Source organism: Leptopilina boulardi, unplaced genomic scaffold, assembly GCF_019393585.1.
Source record: "Leptopilina boulardi isolate dan_hultmark-lab unplaced genomic scaffold, ZJU_Lbou_2.1 LbouV2_376, whole genome shotgun sequence".
In the NCBI taxonomy this organism is placed as follows: Eukaryota; Metazoa; Arthropoda; class Insecta; order Hymenoptera; family Figitidae; genus Leptopilina; species Leptopilina boulardi.
In genome coordinates this window covers 158,731-185,617 of record NW_026137947.1, presented here as the reverse complement: position 1 = coordinate 185,617, position 26,887 = coordinate 158,731, and the positions used below count along the sequence as shown (strand labels likewise).

The 26,887-nt window shown below is 22.4% G+C and overlaps 1 protein-coding gene across 2 annotated transcripts; it reads right to left on the bottom strand.

Moving 5' to 3' along the window:
• Positions 1–821: 821 nt before the first annotated feature.
• Positions 822–26,887, bottom strand: LOC127287847 (protein draper). 2 transcript variants are annotated; one of them, XM_051314969.1, is made up of 19 exons: positions 26,690–26,887; positions 10,790–11,090; positions 10,509–10,635; positions 9,534–9,702; positions 8,427–8,673; positions 8,061–8,181; positions 7,802–7,939; positions 7,500–7,679; positions 6,878–7,205; positions 6,520–6,627; positions 5,811–5,975; positions 5,347–5,553; positions 3,952–4,107; positions 3,576–3,752; positions 3,357–3,467; positions 2,309–2,515; positions 1,853–2,026; positions 1,383–1,674; positions 822–933 (listed from the first exon to the last, which is right to left on the bottom strand). In XM_051314969.1, exons 2-19 carry the CDS (start codon positions 10,894–10,896, stop codon positions 912–914), a joined length of 3,036 nt encoding a protein of 1,011 aa, XP_051170926.1. In that variant the 5' UTR covers positions 10,897–11,090; positions 26,690–26,887; the 3' UTR covers positions 822–911. The 2 variants fall into 2 exon arrangements, with proteins under 2 accessions (XP_051170926.1, XP_051170927.1); XM_051314970.1 differs by lacking the exons at positions 5,347–5,553; positions 5,811–5,975; positions 6,520–6,627.

The window sequence follows — 26,887 nt, the reverse complement described above, 5'->3', positions numbered from 1 at the left end:
AAAAACTGAAATTTTTTTTAAATGGAATTTTATTGTTTCCCAAAAAAGTTTAATAATTACATAGTACGTAAAATTTATTATCATAAACATATAACTTTTTTTTTTCTTTCTTTTATCACAGGTAAAGATCATTCATTTCATTTTTTCTTCTTACACATACATAATATATATCGAAAATAACATAGAAATAAACACATTTCACGTTAAACAATATTCGTAAACATTCACACTTAAAATTAAAAAAAAAACACATTTTTTACAATTTTATTTTGCAAAATGCAATTTGAAATTCAAATTTCATCAAATAATATAATTCATTTAGAAAATATAAAATACTTAGAATTATAAATCTTTGTTTTTAAACATTAATTTTACACATTCATAAATTTTGTAATCATACAGACAACACGAGAATTAATGAGAACATTAAAATCATACTTATGATATATAACAAATAGTATATGAATTTATAATTTCTTTTTTTTTTAATGTAAAAAATATATTTTACAAAGTAAAAATCATTCTCGCTTAAAAAAGTTTCATAATACATTTCGAAGAGTATTTGAAAGACAATCGATTAATTTCCCTAATTACTCCTTGAAAATTAATTTGTTTTACTTAAGAAAAAAAAATATGTTTAAAAAATAATTTACAAAATTTTAGTTTTTCCACCTATATTAATAGTACACCTGTGTGAAAAATGGCGTGGTGTATACAGATATCGTCGAAATTTTATTATCATGAACACAATATTTAAATGTATTTATTAATCAGAGGTAAACTATTTGTTAAATTAACTTTTTATATAATAAAAATTTCGAATTTTAATTTTTAAATTTCAAAAATTGACCTATTTTTTCTAATTTCAAAATTGTTTAAATTTCCTCTCTTTCGTATACAATTAACTTCCTCTATTGTCTTAAAAGAGAATCTCTATTAAAAAAAAAAAAAAATGAGATGATACATGAATTATTTACAAAATTGTAATAAAAATAATTTTAAAATACATTATTTCCAGATCATATTTCATCGCTATGGTGAAAATGATTTTCACATATAACATTTTTTTTTTATTATAAATGATTCCAGTCCATTATTTTTATTATTAGCACAAAGGCAAGTCTCACAATTTACTTAAAAATTATTCAAAAACTTCTTTTTTTTCATCTATAATTCAAAATGCATTTGTCTTGAATAATTTAAAAGTGTATTTATATTTTGCGTGAGTATTTTCTTGTTTTATTTATAAGAAAAAAATTTTTTATTTTCCTTTGATATTCATTGAAATAAAAAAAAAAAAATATTTTTTTTTTTGGTCAAAAAAAAATAAAAATATTTTTTTTTTGGTCAAAAAAAATAAAAATAAAAAAAGTTATATTTACTTTCGACCACTTTCAGGATCATGATCCTTTGATTTACTTGGACCACTTCCATCCTTTGAGACAAATCCATTTGCCATATGATGATAATGAAGTTTCCATTCATTTTGAGCTGGTGAATAATCCAAATGATCATATTCCATTTCAGTTGTTTTATGTTTTATATCTTCATAAAAATGTTCGCCTTTTTTACTGTCCATTTCATCAATGCTGTAGTAAATATTTACATTTGGATTTCCCATATCTGCATCTTTGTTCTTTTGTGGAACTGAATGATCATACGAACCGTAGGCTCCTTAAAAAAAAATAGAGAAAATTTCAATTTTTATTTAATTATAAATTTCATTATTATATTTAAAAATTTAATTAATTTTGAAATAAAATTCTACAAATTTTATTTTTTAATTATTATTATTATTATTTTTATTATTATTATTATTATTATTATATAATTATTTGTAGGAAATTCTCACCTCTAGCACTTTCGTCATCGTCATCATGTCCTCCAAATTTCATTTTTTCAATATTTATATTTTTTCGGCCAAGATCATTTCTAATTTGAACATTATTAAGTAACGTTGCAGTTCCATCATCAAATCTAGATGATCCTTGATAAGAATACACAGGATTATCGAATTGTGATCGGTCTAAAATTCATAAACCATTTTTCTTCTGAATTCAATTTTTTAAAACTTACTAATTATTAAATAATTAATTTATTCCATTAAATAATAATTAATAATTATTCAATATCAACATATTTTATAATTATTCAATATTTTTTTAACAATTATTAAATGATAATTAAAATTTTTGTAATTATTAATTATAAAAATTATAATATAAATTCTAGTAAATATTAGAATGAAAATTTAATAATAATTTTTTTAATTATATTATTTGAAAGAAATGAAAATTAATAAACATACCAGGTGGTGTTACTGGTTCAGCAACATATTGAACTTGAACCATTTCTTTTTTTAAATCAGCAACTCTTCGTCGATGATAAAACCATGCGGCAAGGGAAATTGCAATTACCATAATTGCAGCGAAAATTCCTGCCACGATACTTCCAACGCTAGATTCTTCTTTTTCTTGAATATTTCTGTACATTAATGGTTCATCGCAATTTGGTCCTAAAAAAAATTAATAATAATACAAAAATTACTAGAAAGAAATAATAAATAAAAACCAATTGAATTGTGATTAAAAATTTTTTTTTATATTAGTGGTATAAGATGAGTTTAGTAAGACACATTTGTATTTATTAGTAGAAAAAGATGAGATTAATAAGACCCAAAGTTTTCACCGATTAGTAGAATTTTAGTATCAGTAGTAAAAGTCTGTTTCAGTCAGACAAATTACTAAAAAAAAAATTTTACAGTAGTAAACATTAGACAAAGTCAGATGGAGATTTTCCAATATTTCGTGATGTTTATTAAGTAGTAAGGGACAGATTTAGTCAGACAGAATATTTTTCTAGTTCCCTCAATTTTTGTATCAGTAGTAAACGTTTGTATTAGTCAGACGGATTTTACCGATTTTTTTGTATTGTGTATGAAGTAGTAAATGACAGTTTTAGTCAGACATAAGTTTTCTTATTCCCACAATTTTTGTATTAGTAGTAAAAGTTAGTTTTGGTAAGACGAGTGATTATTATATCAGTAGTAAAAGTTTGTATTAGTCAGACGCAAATTTCATAAAGTTTATTAAGTAGTAAAGGCCAGATTTAGTTAGACACAATATTTTCTGTTTCCCACAATTTTTTGTATTAGTAGTAAAAGTTTTTATTAGTTAGACAAATATTTACCAAATTTTTTGTATTTTACATATTAAGTAGTAAAGGCCAATTTTAGTCAGTCATTAAATCTCTACTATTGTGAGAATAAAATCTTATGTAAAATTTTAATCAACCCCTAAAAATAATTATTTTAATAAAAATAGCTACGTTTTCAAGAAGAAAAAAAAATACATTACCCGTGAATCCTTGCTTGCAAATACATCCTTCAGCTGGATGACAAATAAACGAATCGCTTTTACATTCGCAGGGTTTCATGCAATGATCTCCATAATAACCTTCTGGGCAAACTGAAAAATACAATTTAATTTTTGAAAAATTAAAAAAATTATTATAATTCTAATAATTTTTTTTTTTATTTCAAAAAAAAAGGGAATGTTTTTAATTTTATTACTCACTTTCAGTGCATCTTGTGCCAGCCCAACCAGGCATACATTTGCAAGAGCCATCATGAGGTCTACATTGTCCATTATTTTGACATTTACAATGCTGCGTACAATTGGTACCATACGTTCCTTCAAGACAAGGAATTTGACAATGATCACCTTGCCATCCAGGGAAGCATTGACATTTTCCTAATAAAAAAATTTATTTATATTTTTTTTTCAACAAAAAATAAATTCAAAAAATTATTTTTTAATTAATTATACAATTTTGCGACGATCATTTAAGTAGAAAAAAAATAACTTAAAAGAAATAATTATTTTATATAATATATAAAAAATTATAAATTATAAATATTATTTTTTAAAAAAAAATTAATTTTGAATTTACCTGTCACGTGATGGCATTCACCGCCATTTTTGCATGTACAATGTTTAGCACAATTCATTCCATATCTACTTGGAGGACAAGGATGTTCACAAGTAAGTCCTAAGTAGCCTGGTCTGCAAATATATTCTCCAGTGACATGATCGCATGTCATATTTCCTATAAACAATTAAAAATAATAAAAAAAACTATTTCCTCTTTAAATTTTAACTTTAACATATTTCCATTAACTGCGATAAATTTTACACAAATAAAATATAAAATTAATAGAAAAATTGTACAATGAAAAAAATTTATTTAATTCAAATAAATCGATTAACTATTATCAATATTTATTATCTAATAGTCAAAGTAACCAATTTTCAAATAAATTTTTTTTTTCAGTCCGTACAAAAAATATTAACTGCAAAAAAAAAAAAAAATTAATTGCAAAATTTTTTATATAATTAAAATTATTTAATGTTTCTTCAACGTGTAATTTATTGTCATTTCAAAATTCTATTTAATGCGCGCACATGCATTTTAATAAGTCCCAATTAGTGACCAAAAAAATATAAATAGTGCACAAAACACGATACATGTAATAATTGTCCATAAATTGGAAAATTATAATGAAAATGTGTGTGTGTGTGAAATTCTGTTGAATAACAAATTTTTTTTTTAATAACATATGCTATAAAAATTGATGGGTTGGATCGTCCAAACTGTGAAGAAAAAATTTTTTAATACTTACATTTCTCTTCCTATTGACAATAATCGATGAGGCAAGGAAAAGAGAGAGATTCGTTTTTTTTAGTGTTTTTTTTTTTTTAATCAACGTGCTACAAATAACAAATGCATTTTTTCTACAATACTATTCTACCTTCTACCTTTCACCTTTTATAATATTAAAGACCATTTTTCAAAAGCATAATGTTTTATTATTTTATCTTCAAAACAAATTTTTTTGTTTATAAATTAAATATCGAAAATTATGAAATAAATTTAAATGAATTTTCAAATTTTCAAAGATACAAAATAAAAAAGGATAATTATTATAATTATTACAATTTTAAATTGTAAATTAAAATTCTTTGATACAAATAAAAAAAAGTAATTTTTATTTATATTTTAAAAAATTTAATTATTATTATATGAATAAAAATAATAAAAATGTGTTTTAAAAAAAAATTTAAGTTGAAATTAAATGTGTAGTGTATCAATTTACGGCAATTGAAGCGAATCGACAGGAAGTTTTTAATTAAGAACTAGGAAATAGTGAGTAGAAAAGCGAATTTGTAAATGTTGTAATTCCACCATAACAGGGAAAAAAAAGGAAAATAACAAAATTTTTTAATTTTGTATTAAAATATTAAAAAGGAAAATAAATAATTTTTTTTTTTTTTTTGTCTCCCTTACCTTGAGTTTTTTCGGGACATTTTTCTTTACATCCAATACCATAATATCCCTCTTTGCAAGGTTGATTACAATCTGGACCCTCCCATCCACGGGAACATATACAAGCACCAGTATTTGCATCGCACGAACTATTGTTCTTGCAGTTACATTGTGAATGACATTTTTCTCCATAAAGCCCAGGCGGACATTGTGTCTCGCATTGAATTCCTATATTATTCGCATTTTTATTTTTTTGAAATCAAATCTGAATTTTTTTTTTTTTTTTTTTTTTCTTTAGAAGCGTTTAAAAGAAAATTAATTTCAAAAGAATTTTTTAAAAAATTATTTTGTATTAATAATATGATAATTTAATTTTAAAGAATTGAAAAAAATGCGGAAAAATTTCTATGCAAAAATTAATTTTGCGATTTAGCCCTCCCCTGTTTTTTTTTTTTTTAGCAGAAGATGGAGAAAATTTTACGAACCTCGCCATTCAGGCTTGCAGATACAACGACCAGTTGTTGAATCACAGTCAATACTATTGTCAGAATTGCAATCGCACACCTGTGAGCAATTGTGTCCGAAGAATCCTTTTTCACATCGATTTTCACAATTTAACCCAGTGAAACCAGCTGCACAGGTACAGGAGCCTGTGCGTTTTACAAAAACCACGGTTTTTTTTTTTTTTCTTTTTTTTTTATGCGTGTGACTATTTCATAAAGTTCAGGTGCAACAAAAATGGAAAATTTTTCTCCAATTTTGCAAGAAATTGAAGATTTTGAAAAAAAAAGATACTGGAAAATTTTTGGAAAAGCATGCTTCCAAATGAAATTTTCTTTTTTGTTCTCTAAAACCAAAAATGGCATAAAGATTTTTTTTTTAATAAATTTTGTTTTCTGTATAAATTTGAATTGCCAATAAAAATATATATATTATATTTCATAATTCAAAAAATCCTCCTTGGATGAGATGAGCATTTTCTAAAAAATCTATTTTCTAAAAATGAGCAGCACTTATATTTGGTTACAGATATTAATACAATTGTAAATATACTGCGGAATTGGAGACATGCTTTTTTTTTTTGGTTTTAGTTCTATTACTTAGTTGTGAGAGTAAAGAAGGAAAAAAAATTGCACCTAATTAATAACAAAGCTAATGTGAACTAAAAAAAAAAAGAAAATTTGTATCACTTACCATTCTGCGGATTGCAGGCCGCATTATTATAACATTGGCATTTATTTTCACAATCCAGACCAAAGAATTTGTCATTGCAAGGACGATCACATAAGACTCCAACCCATCCTAATAAAATTTGCAATTATACACATAAATCTACTTTTTTTTTTTTACTTACCTTCAAAATTTTTTTTATTATTCTTTCATCTCCCCAAAAAGGCAACAATAAAAACAGAAAATAACAAAACAAATGTGAAAAAAATAAAAGAACAAAAAACAATAAAAAAAAATAGAAGAACAAAAAAAAAAGAAAAATTGGTCCTGGATAAATTTTTCTTTCGAAATTTTAGAATGCAAAAAAATCTATTATTCTCACCTGCTGTACAATTGCAACGACCATTTTCCCTTAGGCAATTTGCCCCATTTTTACATGCACATTTTTGTGCACAATCCTCGCCATATGTATTTTCAGGACATTCCTCATTGCAATTTTCACCACGAAAACCAGCGGCACAAATACATGAACCATTAATTGGTGAACATTGTGAATTATTTTTACATTTACATTTATGTTCACAATTTTTGCCATACATTAATAATGGACATGATCGTGAACATGTTTTTCCACTCCAACCTGGCTTACACATACATTCACCATCCCATGGATGACAGAGTTCTGTATTTTCTTTTGTACATTGACAGACCTGTGAGATTAAAAAAAAATTGAAATTATTAAAATTAATTTTTCCTTTCATTTTTTTTCTATTACATAATTTTTTATTCAAAATTTTAAATAATAATTTCAATTTAATTTATCATATTATATTTTATTTCTATTAAAATGTAATTAAATATATTTATAAAGAAAAGAAATAAAAAATTTTATTTAGAATTATACTTTAAGTAAAAGAATTTTTATTTTCTCAATTTAGAATAAAGTAAAACTAAAATTCCCAATTTTTAGATTCTTTTTAAAAACAAGAAAAAAAAATTAAAACCTTTTCACAATTGGGACCATATTGTCCATCGGAACATGCTCTTTCAACACAAAATCTCCCCCTCCATCCAGGACTGCATTCGCATCTACCATCAATTGGATTACATGAAGCCCCATTTCGACAGTTACATCGACTTGTACAATTCTCACCGTATTTACCCTCGGGACATTTCTCGAAACACTAAAAAAAAAAACAAAAATAATTTATTATCAATTAATTAAAAATTTTAAAAAATTAATTTCGAAAAAAAAATTTTTTAAATAAAAATTAATTGAAAAAAAATAATAATTCATTAAATTTACTTTTTCTCCTTTGAAACCGGGTTTGCAAATACAATTGCCCGTTATATGATGGCAAGTTGCTCCATTATAACAATCACAGACTTTTAAGCAATCTTTTCCCCAATTTCCTTCGGCACAACGATTTGCACATACTGAGCCCTATTTAATAAAATATTAATAAAATATTAATAAAAAAAAAAATTTAATTTTTTACGTTCAAGAAATAATTTTGTTTATTTAGAAAAATTTTTTAAATTGAAAAAAAAAAAATAATACTCACAGCCCAACCGGAAGTACAAATACATTCTCCAGTTTTTGGATTACAAGATCCGCCATTTTGACAACGACATTCTGATTTGCATTCTTCCCCATGTTTTCCAGCAGGACAAAGATCCATACAACTAAAATTCAGACATTATCAATAATTTATAATAATGACTAATAAATTTTATTTTTCCAAACTAAAATTTTACAATAAATTTTACTTTTTTTCAAAGTAAATTATTGTTTAAAAATAATTAATTATTACACACTACGTGTAATTAAATAAATAAATTATAATCATTAATTGGTACACCTGTGAAATTTTAGATCATTTTCGTGATTCATTGGGGAAAAAAAATTATAGGCAAAATAAATAACTCACAGTGGTCCAGTGTAACCGGGAGTACATTGGCATTCACCAGAAATATGATGACAGCTGCCACCATTATGGCAACGACATTTTTCCGCACAATTTTGTCCATAACTATCGGGGGGGCATTTTTTGTCACATGATTCACCCTCCCAACCACGTGGACAAATACATTTCCCATCGAATGGATCACAATTGGCGTCATTTTTACAATTACAATCTTTTTGACAGTCCTTCGCCCATTTGCCAACTGGACATTCTGCAAAAATGTGAGATTAAAAAATTATTCAAAATTAAGATTTCAAAAAAAAAAAAAATTAATTAAAAAAAAAAATTATAAAAAGTTTAATAAAAAATCTATTCAAAATTATTTCTTTTTTTAACCGTAGATAAAAATTGCAAAAAAAAATAATTAATTAAGTTGAATTTTGACCCTATTGTCGTTATACTGATAAAAAATATGAATCAGAAAATTTTATATTAAAAATGAATCATTCATATATATGCAGATATTATTTATATGCGGCAATATTGATAACACTCAGCAGGAGGGTTGTTTAATTTATTTAATATTTTTTGCAGAATTTATATTAAAAAATAAATTATTATATCTAGAAATTGTTAAATATAACAGTATATTATGTGGCAAGCACGTAAAGTAGTACTTTTTAGGTGAGGATGTAATTTTTTCATCCGAAACTAAAAATTACTACGTGCGAGTCACATACGCTATTTTTTTCGCCATTGTTATGAAAAAGTGAAACAATTTTAAAGAAATATATAATATATATATATATATATATATATATATATATATATATATATATATATATATATATATATATATATATACCTATATATAATATATATATTTATATATATTATATATATGAAATAGTATATAAAATAAAATAATAAAAATTGATAAATAAAATAAAAGCAAAACAAAAATTATTCAAAAATTAACAACTGCCTAAAAAAGTCTTTTTTAGGCATTTTTTTATTTTTACATTTTTTTTTTTTTAAACTGCCTTAAAAAGTGCTACTTTATCTGCCCAAAACAGGCACAAAAAAGACACTTTTTCATGTCGATGGCGAAAAAAAAATTTTTTAACTCACTAATATCGCAAAGTGGACCACCATATCCTGATTCACAAGTACAAATATCCGGAGCTGAACACGTTCCATGTCGACAATCTTCCGAACAAATTGGAATACAACGATCTCCATCTGTTGTTAAGGTGTAACCTTTACAACACTCCTCGACAGGTTTTGTTTTCGTTAATGTCTGCAATGAAGGAAAATAATTAGAATTTTTTTTTTTTCATAAGTAATAATAATAATTAAATTACACTGGAAAAAATTATTTAATTAAAATAATTTGTTAATTTACTAGTATCGAATAAATATTTAATTGTACCAAATAAATATTTACTTGAACTAAATAACTTTTATTTGACTCAAATAAACTGTATTTGAACCAATGATTTTCTACTTAAAATAAAAAATTGTCTTTTTAAGACATTTTTTTGTTTACTAACAAAGATTTTTGAAAAAAACAGTATTTTTTAAATTAAAAAGTAAATTTCATTTTAACAAAACAATTTTTAAAATTTGATCCTTGTCTGACAAAACTTTTCTTTTTCTACTAAAAAATAGAATTTTCTTGATAACTCTTTTTTCTCTATTACTTTCAAATAATAGTTTACTTTGAAAATCTATTTTTCCACTATAAAATATATAAAAATTTTTATTGAAAAAAATTCCATCTACTGAAAAATAATGTTTGTCTGACAAAATTCGTCTTTATCTACTTAAAATGAAGGCTACAATCTTTTTTGCATGTTTAAAATTTTGAAATTTTTTTCAAAATTCTTTTTCTAAATAAAAAGAAAATTTTTTATTTAAAAAATAATTTTTGTCTGACAAAATTTTTATTTTTCTACTTAAAATAAAAAAAATTCCTTCACCAGACATTTTTATCTGTAATTAAAAATAAATTTTAATCGAAATTAACTTATTTTTATAGAATTAAAAATAAGTAGCTTATTTATCAAAATTGTGGAATTTTCGAAAAATTTTTTGAAAACACACCTGAATGTTGTATACAGTCTTGTAAATTACTTTATATTTTGAACACCTAGGAGGAAAACTGAGGCACCACGTGTGTTCTCGTTCCATATAAGGCTTCTGTTCAGATACCTTAACTGAAACTTGATATCTGAAAAAAATAATTAACTTCATTGTAGAAAAAATTCTTAAGATACTAAATAAGAAAAAAAAGAACATTCCATTAGAATTACAAAATTTTTTTTTTTTCATTCTAATAAAATTGTATAAAAAAAAAATTTGTTATATTAAATATAAAATCTTACTGTTCTTGTCTGGTACAGACATTTGGTCCTTCTAATCCCAAACATGATATGTTGAATGATATTAAAATTGTTGCAAATGCAACAAATATTTGTTTGCAGAGGAACATTTTGGCTCAATTTTCTTTCTCTTTCTATTTATTTGAAAAACTCGAATTCCGAGCTTTTTAATTTATTTACCCTTGATCTGGCATTTCAATTTTGTTGTCCACTTTATATGGAGAAATTTAAAAAATAAAATTGTTTGCGAGATTTTTTTCCTTTATTTTGATCCATCGACAGTTTTATCACATTGTTTCTGACTCTGAAACATATGGAAAAAAAAGTAATATAAATATTAGAAATTCTGTTTTTAATATGCAAAATAAAAAAATTTTTTTTTTAATAAAAATAAAATAAAAATTAGAAATTATTTCTCTAATCAAAAAAAAATGAATAAAATGAAATAAAAAGAATGCAAATGAAGAGGGATATTAAATTTGAATAAGATCTAAATAAATATCAATAAAGAAGTTCTTTTTGAGTTACATTAATTTCTTTTCACGCATATCTGATTCATTTCGAAGCACGTGCTTTGCAAGCTTCACGAAACTGTTTTTTTTTTGTCTTTTTTTAATTTCAGACACCCGAGAACTGTGATTCACGAAACGTTCATTAATCAAGAATCAGACAGCACGTGACAGGAAGTTCAGAAATGTCAAGTTGAAATCGTTTTTTTAAAAATTGAAGGTTTTTTTTTTTTGAATTTGCACTTATTTTTCTGCGACAATATTTCAATAGTGAAGTTATAATTCTTAAAGAACCAAACATCTGTTTATTACAACACTAATTATATAATACAATCATTGCTTTTACAAAACTGTTGTTATATATATATCCTCATTTCAAGTAATTATCTCTAAATAAAATTTAACGAAAAAGAAACTGAAATTAGTAAAAAAAAATTTAACTAATTTTACTTTCTTTTACTTCTAAATTAGTAAAATTTAACTAATTTAGAAGCAAAAAAAAAAAAAAAAGTTACTAATTGAAATTAGTTTTATAATTTTTTATTCTTTGAAGAATATGTAAATAAAAAAATGAATTTTATTATAAAATCTTTTTTAATCTAAGTTTATATAAATATTTCTCTTCCACTGAACTAGTTTTAAACAGAGTATAATTCTTCTGGAGTAGATATATTCTACCCACTCACTTTTTAAATCCCATCATCCGTAATCCGTTTAACGCTTCTCGACCTCTTGTGATGAGTCTAGAGAGAGAGAGATAGAGAGAGAGAGAGGAGAAACACAACGAGAACGTCACAGGATGTCCCATCATGCTCTACTTCAAAAGCAAATTATTTTTTTTCTCACATTATTTTCAATCTATCACAATTAATAAACGATAAAAATAAAAAAAAAATAAATATATAGGTATCCTATTTATATATTTAAGATTCAAAATTTTTGCTTCAGCAACTACTCTCTAAATCTGAATTAGTAAAAATGTTTACTAATTTAAATTAGTGACTTACTTTTTGCTTTAGAATTAGTTAAATTTTACTAATTAGTTAGTAAAATTTTACTAAATGAGAAGCAAAAAGTGAGTCACTAATTTAAATTAGTAAACATTTTTACTAATTCAGATTTAGAGAGTAGTACAAAAAAAATAACTAATTGTTAGTAAAAAAAAACAACTAATTATTAGTAAAAATATAAGAGAATTTTACCGTTGCTAAGGAAAAAAAAATTTCTTAGTAACGGTTGCTAAGAAAAAAAAACCCCTTAGTAGCGGTTGCTATGGTAACTGATGCTATAAGGCTTTCGGGCCTGGACCACGAAACCCTAAAAAGCTAATTATTAGTAAAAATACTAATTATTAGTAAAAAAAACTAATTATTAGTTATTTTTAACTAATTCAAATTTTATATCATTTACTGTAAAATTTTCTTCATTTTCACTAAAATGTTACTAAAATAATATTGAAATAATTGAAATTAAATTCAATTTGAGAATAAAGTTCAATGATCCTTTTATAATATCCCGCAATCATGTTGAGATTCTTAGCCAAAAATATCTTTCTTGTTTCGATCCAAAATCCAATATAAAATGCACGACCAGTGGCTCTTATTTTACCAGAAATTGCACAGTATATGTGTGGCCTTCATATAAAAAATTTCTCATTACTTATTTGCCGCGTGTAAAATTGAAATCACTTGATTTAAATAAATGCCAGTTGACTAATGCCAACTAAACTATAATCGTGGAATAACATAATTTTCCATATATAAATGAATGGCTTATAAAAATTGAATTAAAAATTGAATTAAAAATTTTTTAATAAAATACAAGGAATTAAAATTAAATTAATTATGAAAGGAAATATATTTTTTTATCAAGTAAATTTTATATTTAAAAATAAAAAAAAAAAATAATAATAATAATAATGACGAATAGCGAGAAAGTGAAAACCACAAAATAATCTCACTGATATTTTTGAAAGCTAAAATTTCCTGAGAAATAATATAAATATCTGTACCACATAAAAAAAAAAAATTCTGAAAATACACCTTACTGTATGTTTAGAATAAATCAAAAAAGGGTATTTTTTCCATTGTTTAATTTTTTATTACTCATAATACAACTTTGTTTTATATAGAAATTTTTTTGCGGTTTTTGGTAGTAAAAAATTTATTTCTGAATCACAATTTATGCATTTAATTGGTGAGAACAAAAAAAAAACTATATTATTGTTTCTGTTAGATAAAATTCCATTGTCATGCATTTAAAAAAAAAATAACTTATTTTTCGCTTATCATTCATGAGAATGATTTTATTTTTATCATTACAAATTAATAAATAAATAAAAGGGATAAAAAATAAAAAATATTAAGTAATTACTCTCTAAATCTGAATTAGTAAAAATGTTTACTAATTTGAATTAGTGACTCACTTTTTGCTTCTGAATTAGTAAAATTTGACTAATTTTACTTTTACTAACAATTAGTAAAATTTAACTAATTCTAAAGCAAAAAGTAAGTTCACTAATTTAAATTAGTAAATATTTTTACTAATTCAGATTTAGAGAGTATTAAAAAATTTTGTGAAATATAAAAATCCTTTTTTTTTTTTAATTTCATATTATTTATAGAAAATATGGAAAAAAAAATCATTATAATTTTCTGAGGATTTCTCGATTTTCAAATATAATACACGAGACAGGTAGACATTGTGAGCGTCAGTTGAAAGGTTAAAAAGATTCATTGAAACAAAAGCCCTTGAAGAAGAGTTTCAGCTTTTTACTCTTTGATAGTTCTTATTGCTGGCAAACTCTTTCTTTCTTTTTTTTTTTTTTTTTTTTGCAGTCCACATCAACTCGATCTCTTTGTCCCGAGTTCTCTCAATTTTTTTTTCTTTTTTTTTTGCTCGCGCTTGGCAGTGCTTGGTTGATTTCATGTGTAAGTTTGTATGCGTGAGCAATATTATTACACACGCCTTCATATAAAAATGACCAGTGCTTATACAAGTGCAAGTATGTACATAAAACCCATATTTGAAAGTGAGATTGTGTGTGTGTAAAAATCTTTGTGTCAGACTCTATATATATATATATATATATATATATATATATATATATATATATATATATTTGTACATTATAAAGAGAGATGTAATAAAATAGTTCGTATATATAAATCGGAGTTATACACAAGACTATCTTTGAACTAATGCATTCCAACCAAGAAGATGGAAGCAACAATTATTATTTATTGGGCACCGTCAAGTGGAAAAACACTTTTGTTCCACTCGAGCATTAAAATTGGAAAAAAAGGGAAAAAATCTTTTCAACAATATAATTATTTAACAAAGTTTAGTAAAAAATAAAAGAGAAAAAATTCATTATAGAAAAAAAAATAATACTTATCCATTAATATTGGCGATTTTTTTAAAATATTTAATATTTGTAACAAAAAAATAATAATAATGATATTGATAACAATAACAATAACTATAAAAAAAATTATTGTAAATATTATTGTTACTATTATTGGTACTATTATTGTTACTATTATTGTTACTATTATTGTTACTATTATTGTAACTATTATTGTAACTGTTACTGTTACTATTGTTGTTACTATTATTATTACTATTATTATTTTTATTATATTTGCAATATTTGCAACAAAAAATAATAATAATGATATTGATAACAATAACTATAACAAAAATAATAAAAATAATAATAGTAATAATAATAGTAACAACAATAGTAACAGTAACAGTTACAATAATAGTTACAATAATAGTAACAATAATATTTACAATAATAGTAATAATAACAGTAACTATAATGATAACAATAGAAATATTTTAATTACATTTACCGGAATTTAAAAAAGTAAAATTACATAACAATTATTGCATGTGATTTTTTCAACTGATAAAATAAAAAAAATCCAAAAATATTCTCACAATCAAAGGTAACGAATGTTTAATTCTATAATTCTATAATTATATAAATAATAGTGTCAATTATTTATTTTATGTTAATTAGAAAATCCTTGGTATTTTTTTAAATTGAGTAAAAATTCTATATTTATTGTAAGCAAGTTAGAAAAAAGTTAGTATTAGTAATAAAAAAATGTAATTATTTAGAATGTGTAGGAAATTTTTTCGATCATATAACCCCCTCTGATGTAGATGAGGGTAAAAAAAAGGGGGGGTGTGGTGGTTGTTAATTCGTTAACGACAAAAGGGATATAAGGATGAGGGTTTGTAAATGACTCATAAAACGTGGATGCTGCAAGCGATATATTTCTTTATATATACATACAAAAATTACAGTCTTCATTTTACATAGAATACCTTTCATTTATATCGAAATTTTAAATTTCAAAACAATAAAATATAAAAAAATTAAATTAAAATAAATTAAATTTAAAAAAAAATTTTTTTTAACCAATCCTTTATTTTTAAATAAAATTTTGCCGATTTCATATATATATATATGCGCAATTTATAAATAACATTTAGCAGACGTATTGTCTCTTAAGGAAGTTTATTTAAAACATTATTATCTAATCTCTTTTATACCTGTTCTTCAACATAATACATACATCTATATTGAATTCAGACAAATAAATTGATATATCACATTATTACTCTTTTAAAGATAAAATACTAAATCATCCTTTAAATTCCAAATATTTTTTTTTTTACAATTATTTTGCCTAAAAATTGAAATTTGAAAAATTAATTTAAATTAAAATATCAATAAATAATAAAAAAAAATCTTTTATGTAATGCCATATATTGGATATAGTGGCTCTGGCTATTCAGAATGAGTGTACATCCTCAATTCAAAATATTCTGAAGCGTGAAAAGAAAATTTTCAGGAAAATCTAATTTAATTTAATTCAAGTGCTTGTTATGAAGTAGAACATGCATACATGAAAGAAAGTTTATGAGAGTTGGCGATGAGTGTTATGAATTTTTTTTTTTTTTTAAAAAAAAACCCATATACATATAAAATTCCCGCGAGCAAAGACCTTCTTCTTCTTCTTCTTCTTCTTATGATTTAATCATTATATTTACATTGAAATCATCTTCGAATAAAAAAAAAAATCATTTATGATTCTTTTCTTTTTTTGCGCCACATCCATCAAAACCAACATTATAAATAAATAAAAAAAACAATCATATCTTTCATTGTTTTATATTTTATCAACACTTCATTTTATATATTTGCGCTCACGATATGCATTTCCGTTTTGTCATTATTTTTCTCTTTGTTCTAATTGACAGAAAAAAATATAATAATTGTACCCTTAATAAACAAAATCTGAAATATTGTAAAATTTAATTTTTAATTTAAATAACAAACTATAATAATTGTAAATTATTATTATTATTATATTATTATTGTTATACATAATATAATATTATTTATTATATCATATTTTTCATTTAATTTTTTTATTTTATAAAAATAATTTTAATAAAAAATATCCATTTATTATTTTATTATAAAATTGAAAGTTCTTAAAAACTTTTATGAGATAAATATATATGATAAATGTATTTAAATGAATGAGGGATAAGAATGAATTTGTAGAAGCAGAAGATATTGATAATGAATATGTGTATGCAAGAAACGAAGTTTTATCTTTCATTTTGATAACATTTATAATGAAAGTGTTACCTTATTTCCTTCTCTAAAAAAAACACTTTGAGAACTGTAATCATAAAGAATTTTCATCTAAAAAACAACTAATTTCTAGAAAATAAATATTTTAATCTTTTTTTTTATAAATAATTATAGTTATTCCAGTAAATATTTATTTATTATTTCAATATTTTTTATTTGTGATTTTTTTTTCATTTGTCTCATCAATAATTATTAATTTTAACTAATTATTGTAACTTTCATTATATATTTTATTATTTAAATTAATAGTTAATTAATAGTTAATTTTTAAAATAATCCTTTTTGTAAATTAAAACAATTCCAAAAAAAAAAAATCCCGATTTCTCTGAATTTTTTTTTAGTAAAAAGATATTTTTTTTAAAATTATATTACAAAACAGGTAATTAGTAGAGAAGAAATCATTATAATATTAAGTAGTTCATGAAAGTCTAATTATAATCTTATTTAAAAGCAATAATTAAGAAAAGAAATTTTTTTTAATCTAACTCTAAACTTTTTTTATTATTTTCTATAGAAATTATGAGATTAAAATTTTTGAAAAACTTATTAAAAATTCAGTGTCACTTTTATATTCCTATTGCAATCGTGCAATTTTGTAGAATATGAGAAATGTGATATATATATTTTTTAAAAGTATACGATTTGATGAGACTCTGAAATTTCAAACCTCTATATATGCAATGTGTAATCATAATTTCATTAGACAATGAAAATGTAATATAAGATCAGCATTTCTAAAGAGACACTTAATTTCATAATAAAAATATAACTTAAAAATAGTTAAAGGTATATTATTTTTAAAAATAATTTACAAAATAAATATAATTATAAATAATATTTATAAATAATAAGTTAAAAAAATAATTATAAAAAATAATTTAATAAAAAAATTAAATTAAAAAATTCAATAAAATAATTAAATTAAATAATTATGTTTAAAATATAAATTTATCATTTATAAATTATAAAAATTTGTAATAATATAATTTTATTAAATATTATACGTAAGTATATAGTTTTAAACGAAACTTTCATACTTGCAAAACTGGTTCGTTTTTACAATAAAAAAAAACAGTAAAGGGTATATTATTAAAAAAATCCTTCACGCGCTTTCTATATATTTACAAAACCAAAATAGAATATTTTAAAACGAGTAATTATCTTACGCAACCAAAATTGTACAATGACCGTATAGTAAGTTTCATATATATATAGTGAAAGGAAAATTATAGAAAAAAATCACCCATCGTACAAAATATTATTATATGATAACAAAATATTTTGCATTCACTTATTATGGATATTTCATCAAATTTTCAATGTAAATCGACCAATTTTCCGCTATGATCAATATTTTATATATATATATACAAATAAAATAACTTTCCAAACAGTAAATTTTATAAATTTTTATTTTCTTTAATAAAGAAACAAACCACAAAAAGAAATAATATACAATTATTGGATATACTTATGAAAGTTCTTATTAACTTTATATAATAATATTCCTTTAGTTATAATAAAATTATTAGAAATATAATCTCTTAAAAATATATAATTCCCTTCTTTTAAATATATAATATGTAGAAACAAAAAAATTTTCATTTTTTTTTTATTTTTATTTTGTAGCAAAAAAAATTAATATTGTTTTTCTCCTTTTATTGTCGCTCCACTTTTTATGTCGAAATAATTAGAAATGAAAATTTGCCCTAGAATTTATTTAATACATGACTAGGAAATTATAATAAATTAACATATCTATCATAATAATAATAATTAAAAAGAAGAAAAAGAAGAATAAAATGAGCATCTCTGTTCTATTTACAAGTAAATTATCACGTTTTCTTTATAACTTCAAAAGAGTATTGCAATAATAATAATAATAATAATAATAATAATAATATTCGTCCTTCCCTTGCAATCTTTTAAAAAAAACCTTGGATTTTGTCGCGCTTTGTAACTATACAGCATCTGTGAGTGCAGTTTAAATATCGATTTTACCTATTTTTGTGCACTCTACTTTCACCCCCAATTACTCTCTATACTGGTTAAAAAAAATATACTACGAAAGAATTAAAAAATATTTCCTTTCTTTCACTATTCAAAAAATAAATTTTTTTTGGCAAGAAAAAATTAATTCTAAATACAGATTTTGGAATATTTTTTAATAATAGAGGAGATACCAATAATAGTTACTAAAAATAGTTACTAATAGTAATTACTCAGAGTAGTTAGTAATAATAATTACTAATAGTAATTACTAATATTAATTACTAGTAGTAATTGCTCTTAGTACTTACTCATAGCAGAAATTAATAGTGGTTACTAATAATAGTATCTAATAGTAGTTACTGATTATACTTACTAATATAAGTTACTAATAATAATTACTAATAGTAGTTACTAATAGTAATTACTAGTAGTAGTTACTAATAGTAGTTACTAATAGTAGTTACTAATAGTAGTTACTAATAGTAGTTACTAATAGTAGTTACTAATAGTAGTTACTAATAGTAGTTACTAATAGTAGTTACTAATAGTAGTTACTAATAGTAGTTACTAATGGTAGTTACTAATAGTAGTTACTAATAGTAGTTACTAATAGTAATTACTAATAGTAGTTACTTATAGTAATTAGTAATACTAATTACTAATAGCAATTACTAATATTAATTAGTAGTAGTAATTGCTCTTAATACTTACTAATAGCAGAAATTAATATTGGTAACTAATAATAGTTTCTAATAGTAATTACTAATAATACTTACTAATATAAGTTACTAATAATACTTATCAATAACAGTTACTTATATTAGTTACTAGTAATAATGACTAAAAATAACTATTAATCATAGCTACTAATAACAGAAATTAATAGTAGTTATTAATATTAATTACTAGTATTAATTACTAGTAATAATTACTAGAAACAATCACTAATAATAATTACTAATAATAATTACTAAAGTTAGTTGCTAATAATACTTACTAATATCAGTTATTTATAGTAATTAATAGTAGTAGTTACTAATAAATATTACTGTTAACAGTTACTAATAATTTTTACAAGTAAAATTTTAAAAAATAATTACTAATAATAGTTACTAATAGTAGTTACTAGTGGTAGTTACTAATAATAATTATTAAAAGTACTTACTAGTAGTAGTTACTAATAATAATGACTAATAGTAGTTACTAATAGTAATTACTAGTAGTAGTTACTAATAGTAATTACTAGTAGTAGTTACTTATAGTAATTACTAGTAGTAGTTACTTATAGTAATTAGTAATACTAATTACTAATAGTAGTTACTTATAGTAATTAGTAATACTAATTACTAATAGTAGTTACTTATAGTAATTAGTAATACTAATTACTAATGGTAGTTACTAATAATAATTACTAATAGAGCAGTTACTATAATATTTACTAATAGTAGTTACTATATTAATATAATTAAAAACTGTAAAACTAACATTCTAGTATTTAATCCAAATAAAAAATAAAAAAATCAAAATGTTTAGAATAAATTTTTTTTTATCTCGGAACATCTTTCCTGATCGTATAGAGATGCTTATTGAGAAATATTTCACATATAAGTAGCGTTCGGTTCATTCTAGTGAAAGGAAGGTTGACGGTATTTGGAATGAGAAGGTATAGAGTATATAGACGCACTTTAGCAACAAATTCCTTTCATTTGCAAATTTAAAAATGAAATGTTTTATATATAAATACAGAAAAGAATGTATTTAAAAAAAAACGTGGACTTTAAACTATATGACATAATAGTAAATATATATATATATATAATCAGTATACAGAAAAGGTTGTGCCCAATTAAATACATATGACAATATTCGTTTTTAAAACGAAATTCAACTGTCGTTCTTTTTTTTTTTAATAATTATTTTTTTCGCGAGTGAAATATTCTTACGAAATATCATACTGAAAACAAAGAATTTACGTCACAAACGTCATTTGTGCGTTCATAAACGTCATGCATTAATTTTCATGGAATTTCGTTCGCTATACATATTAAAGAGCAATTAGGAAAATGTACTCGGTCATTATTTTGTTGAAGTTTATAATGATATATATAGATATATATATATATATATCTCCTGTGACTATATGAAATGACTGTATTTTCCGAGGATAACTAGTTGACAACCGCGCGAATATATAAAATGCAGCCAAGAATTTTACTCTCTATATACACATTTTCATCAAGGACGTACATGAATTGCCACTACGTAAATTGCGTGATATTAGATATGAAAATTCCTCGAATATTGCTAAAATAAAAGCAATTAAAATCATCAAATTTAATAGATTGTATTTTTTTAAATTTCCCCTTTTCTAATATTTTTTTTGATAATTTCAAAATTTAAAGAGAAACCTTTTTTTTCTGCAAAAAAAAAAATTATTAAAATCTGAAAATTCTCACGTGAGGACCATCGACGCAAATATATATATATATATATATATATATATATATATATATATATATATATATAACGTATCCAATTAAAGTTGTCGAGTCTTTAAATTGTAGACCCTCGACCTACTAAATTTGTATATTTATATGCAAATTAGTAGAATGAAAAAAAAAATGGGGCAAAAAATAAAGGAACATATTTTTAGTTACAAAAAAAAAATAGATTTGCAAAAAAATAAATTTATTCGTATTTTTATAATAAATTTTCTTTTTAAAACAAAACAAATGATAAGTAAGACAAAACTTCACGATGCCATTTTTAGTCAAGCAATTCTTCAAACTTCAATGAACCAGAACTGAAACTGTTAACTCGGTCGAATAACGTTTCAATACTTATTGCTTATTCTTCAATTGTAATCATCATTATTCAAAACTGTATAATTTTTGCTAATAATAGAAATAGATTTTTTTAAATAAAACAAAAAATTTACACTATTAATTCAAATAATTTAAATAAATAAAAAAATAAATTATTTTATTATTATTTTTTTATTATTATTACTATTTTTAATTATATTAACAATTATTATTATATTATTATTATTATTATTATTATTAATATTATTATTATTTTATTTATACATTAATAAATAAACAAAAAGAAATAAAAAATAATGAATTATTTTTGATTAATAAATATTTTTATAAACGATTTTGCTCTCGATAATAAAAACAATAGTAAAGAATAAATTACCGTTATTGAATAATCGAATGAAGCATTCAAATGAAAAAAAAAAAATTATATAAAACATGCGGGTAAAATGAGTATAGACTTCCCTCCCTTCCCCCACTTATTGCATGTACATATCATCTCTCGTATGATGCTGGAATCATTACACAGCTTCCCTTCTGAAGAATATAGTATATATATATATATGTGTACTTCCTGTTTATCTGACTTGTTATAGTTTAGACTAAATATGTCTTGCTTAAATAAACTGTATGGAACAAAATAAATTTAACATATGAAAAAAAAAAAATTGCCAATTAAAATTAAAGACATCTCTCAAATTATAATACTACAAAAATGAATGTTTTATTTTTAAGACACTTTTGTCTTGATTTTTAAGACATTTTATGAGTGTCTTAGATATATATATAGGACAGTGAAGAAGTAAAAATTATGAAAATTCCTGATTTTTAGTGTTTAATTTATATTTAAAAACTAAGGATTAAATAATTTAATTTTTTATATTTATCTTAATGTAACAAAATTTTTGCATAAATTATGCACGTATTTTATACAAAAGAAAAATAAATTGATAATATAAGCTGTTTTTAGAACATTGGTAAAGTTAATTATTTTAATTGTCCATTCTTTTCAAATGACATGTCACAGTGAGCGTGGGAGGATCTTGAAAAAAAAATATGGTTTACATTTGTTTCTCATCGGTTTATTTCGGTTTCTATATACTGTCTAGGTCACGGCTAAAAGGTCTGTCAAACGGTATTTAACAGAATCAGAACCAGTGCTACCATTTGCAGAAACATGAAAAGAATTCCTGTAAATTTTTTTTTTTATATTATTTTAAAAAAATATTTTAATTATAATAACTAAAATAATGACTAACTCTCTAAATCTGAATTAGTAAAAATGTTTACTAATTTGAATTAGTGACTCACTTTTTGCTTCTGAATTAGTAAAATTGTACTAATTATTAGTAACTTTTACTAACAATTAGTAAAATTTAACTAATTCTAAAGCAAAAAGTTAGTCACTAATTTCAATTAGTAAACATTTTTACTAATTCAGATTTAGGAGAGAAAATAACAAATAAAATGATAAATAAAATAACAAATATTTGCAAATAAATTATTAAGATGGAAATGTTGTTTGCAATAATTCAATAATTGAAAATATTTAATTTTTTCCATTATTTTCATTGAAATTTTTCTAAACCAGAAATTAATTTTTTTTTTTGCCATTAATTTAGCATTATTTATTTGATTTTTATTATTAGTAGTAGTCACTTTTAATAAATATATTACATTTTTCTTATCATTGTATTTTTATTCTCATATCGTTTATCATTAATTAATTACTTATTAATTTATTGCCATATTTATTCCTGTTATCGAGAGTAAATAATTATTAAGTTTTTTTTTTGTTTTGTTCTCTGTGCCCGTGATGTGTAAAGAAAATCTGTAATTGAATGACTAATGCTTGCATACTGAAAAAGTCAACTATTATACTGAAAGAAAATATGAAAATTTTCAAGATGAATCATTTCCTGTGTGCAAAGAATTATAATAGCTATCGATCTATGTTATTTATACTTTGATTTTTCAAAATTTTTATTATCAAAAAAAAAATTTGAAAAACAAAAAAAAAATACTATATTCAAAGGGATATGAGTAAAAAAAAAAGAAAGGAAAAAAAAAATTGTTACATGATGACGTGATGTACGTTTATCTTCTACTAATAATGACATTTTTGAAGAAGTATGTTCGTTCAGAAATGCCAACTTTCTTATCATTTGTATATAGGCTTATCATTATCAAACAATAAGAATTTATATAAAATGTCCCATATTTTCTATAATTTAAAATACAATTGTTAAAAAAAATAAACTATTTTTATTATAAATTAAATAATTAATATTTTAATAATTAATTAGTAATTAATTAGTAATTAATTATCAATTTTTTAATATCAATTTTCTTTAATTTATAATACAAAAAAAGTTTTATTAAAATAGATTTTATCTGACGACCTTATAAATATATGTCTGAAAATATTCATTTGAAAAAATATACGGGTCAGTATATATAATTCAAACCAACAGATTTTCAAATATTCAGTGTGATATTGAGATTTTTTTTATATCAACAGATAAAAATAGTATAGCCAATTGATTTTGATTTAATATAAAAATTAAAACCAGATTTGCATTTGATTTCGAAAGAGTATAGTGGTTTTAGGTCAATTTTTTTTTTTAAATATCAAATAAATTTTTAAATAATAATATAAGATAAATCGCGGAGCAAAGTACAAAATGGAAATTGCATGAAATGAATAAAAAGCTTATAGCGTTCATTGACATCGCAGTTTATTACTGACATTATTAGTTCTGTCAAAGCACTGAAAGGCACTGTTTTTGCAAAATACAATAAATGACACAAGTAATTTATTAATAGACTTGAGCTAATAAATCAATTTTATTTTTTCAATAAAAAAAAAAAAAACGTATCTTTTTCACAGTTAAAAATCTAATGTAAAAAAAGTCCCGAAGAAAGAAAAATTTATTTTAAATAAGAAGCTAAAAATAATATAAAAATAAATATAAAATAACAATTAATTAAATTTTACAATAATTTATTTAAATATTTTAAATAACTTTTCAATTTTTCTTTTTTCACAAATGTATAAATATTTCAATTTTTTAATATGAAAAATCTGAAGAAAAGGAAGAAATCTACAAGAATTGCAATTAACGTAAAACATTGATGATGTAACGTTCTTATGAGGCATTTCTGCCTTTTATATTTACTTGGACACATGTACACTTTTCACTCTCGACCAATAAATGAACAGAATTGTGGGTCATTACACAAAACTAAAATAGGCGTCTTACGTATTTTTGTACAAATTAATTTCTTCCCGCACCATCAGGTCAAAAATGTAGAAAGTTTATTAGACACAAATTATAATGAATAAAGCGCTGAAATATAGATTTTTTTTTATTTCAAAAAACTAAATAAAAAGTTAAAATATTGAAAATTTATTTAAGTAATTAGGATAATTATTTAATTGAAAAATTAACTAATTAATTATACATGTTTAAATAACTAGGCGCAATTAAGTAGAAAAATAAATAAACTAACAAATTAATAAAATAATTAATTAACTAACAAATTAATAAAATTATTTATTATTAATAATAATTAATTAAATATTTAATTAACTAATTAATTAACAAATTTATTAATTAAAATATTTTTAAAATTAATTTGATATTTAAATATTTTTAAAATTAATTTGTTATTTAAATATTTTTAAAATTAATTTGTTATTTAAATTTAAAAAATTTAATTAAATTGCGTTTATAAAGATAACAAAAAGAAATTTGTTATTTTTATAAAAATTTTCTCTGTTTTCAGTTCTTTTTTTTGCTTCTAACAAGAAAAATGCTGAGGAGAAATTTCGAAACAAGCGCCCACTTTCCAGTGTGTTATATTTTAATAACAATATAAATATACTTTTGACAACATATATATATATATATATATATATATTTCTCTCAATGAAACCAAATACATTTTTATTATTAATTTTAAAACTTAACAAAATTTTTTTCTCCACTTGATTCTTCGTGACAAATAAAATATAACTAATAATAATAATAATAATAATAAATAATAATTTAAACATTTAATAATAATAAAAATTATAAACATAATATTATTTATTTGCTCTATTTGAAAGAAATTAAATTAGTGTATTAAATTATAAATACACGTTTTAATAAAAGATTAGATTATGATAAAAAAAAAATTAACATTATAATAAATTTTTGACTTTTTTTTTGTAAATACGCATTATGTAGGAATTAAATTAAAAATCCTCTAAAGTAGGGCATCATCAAATACCTCGTGTATGAGAATTAAAATAAATTTACCGTTACTTTTTCAAATTTTACTGAATATTTAGGAGAGAATATTATTTTCCCACAATATCCGTGTATGTATATATTTCAATACAGTGCAACCTGTCGAATTGAAATTGGGGCCATGGACGCATTCAAAGTATATCACATTGTATAATTTGGTACTTCCTTTCACAAAAGGGTGAACTGGCTATTCCATTCAATCGCCTCTATATTATACATTATCGTGTTGTGTCGATGACATTATAAACAAAAAAAAACGCGCACTTTTTTTTAAAATTCTTTTGTCTCTTTTGTTTTGCTTTACTGCAAAAATCATTGTTTAAATTGTATAAATTTTTTATTTCCATATTTGTTAATATAGAAAAAGAACTTTTAAATTACAAAAAAAAAAACAATTTTTAAATTATTTAAAAATAAGATAAAGAATTTCTTTTTATCGCAAAGATTTATTGCGTTGCTATATATAAGAGAAAAGCGTATAAGAAAACGGGTTTTTAACTACCTTTATATATACTATGAAGGGGAAAATTTTTTTGTCAGATCAAATTCTTTTGTTATAATACAGTATTTCTTTATAATTAAAAAAAAAAATGTGTACTCACATTTTTTTTTTCGTGAAACTGCAATGTAATCCAAGTAAAATGCACACTATGACTAAAGAGAACTTGTTTTTAAATTTAAAAGCCACGCACACTAATGTAAACTTGTGAGAAATATGCACACGATTGAAAACTAGTCAAGCCACTCACGCTCACGCAACAGCGTTTCTCATTCGACTGAAAACTGTGAATCTGAATTTT

Coding starts and splice junctions, on each gene's coding strand:
- LOC127287847 (XM_051314969.1), bottom strand. CDS start 10,896: ATGTTCCTCTGCAAACAAATATTTGTTGCATTTGCAACAATTTTAATA. Junction 8,674..9,533: donor TGGTCCACTTTGCGATATTA/GTGAGTTAAAAA, acceptor ACATTTTTGCAG/AATGTCCAGTTGGCAAATGG. Junction 7,680..7,801: donor CCGGTTTCAAAGGAGAAAAA/GTAAATTTAATG, acceptor TTTTTTTTTTAG/TGTTTCGAGAAATGTCCCGA.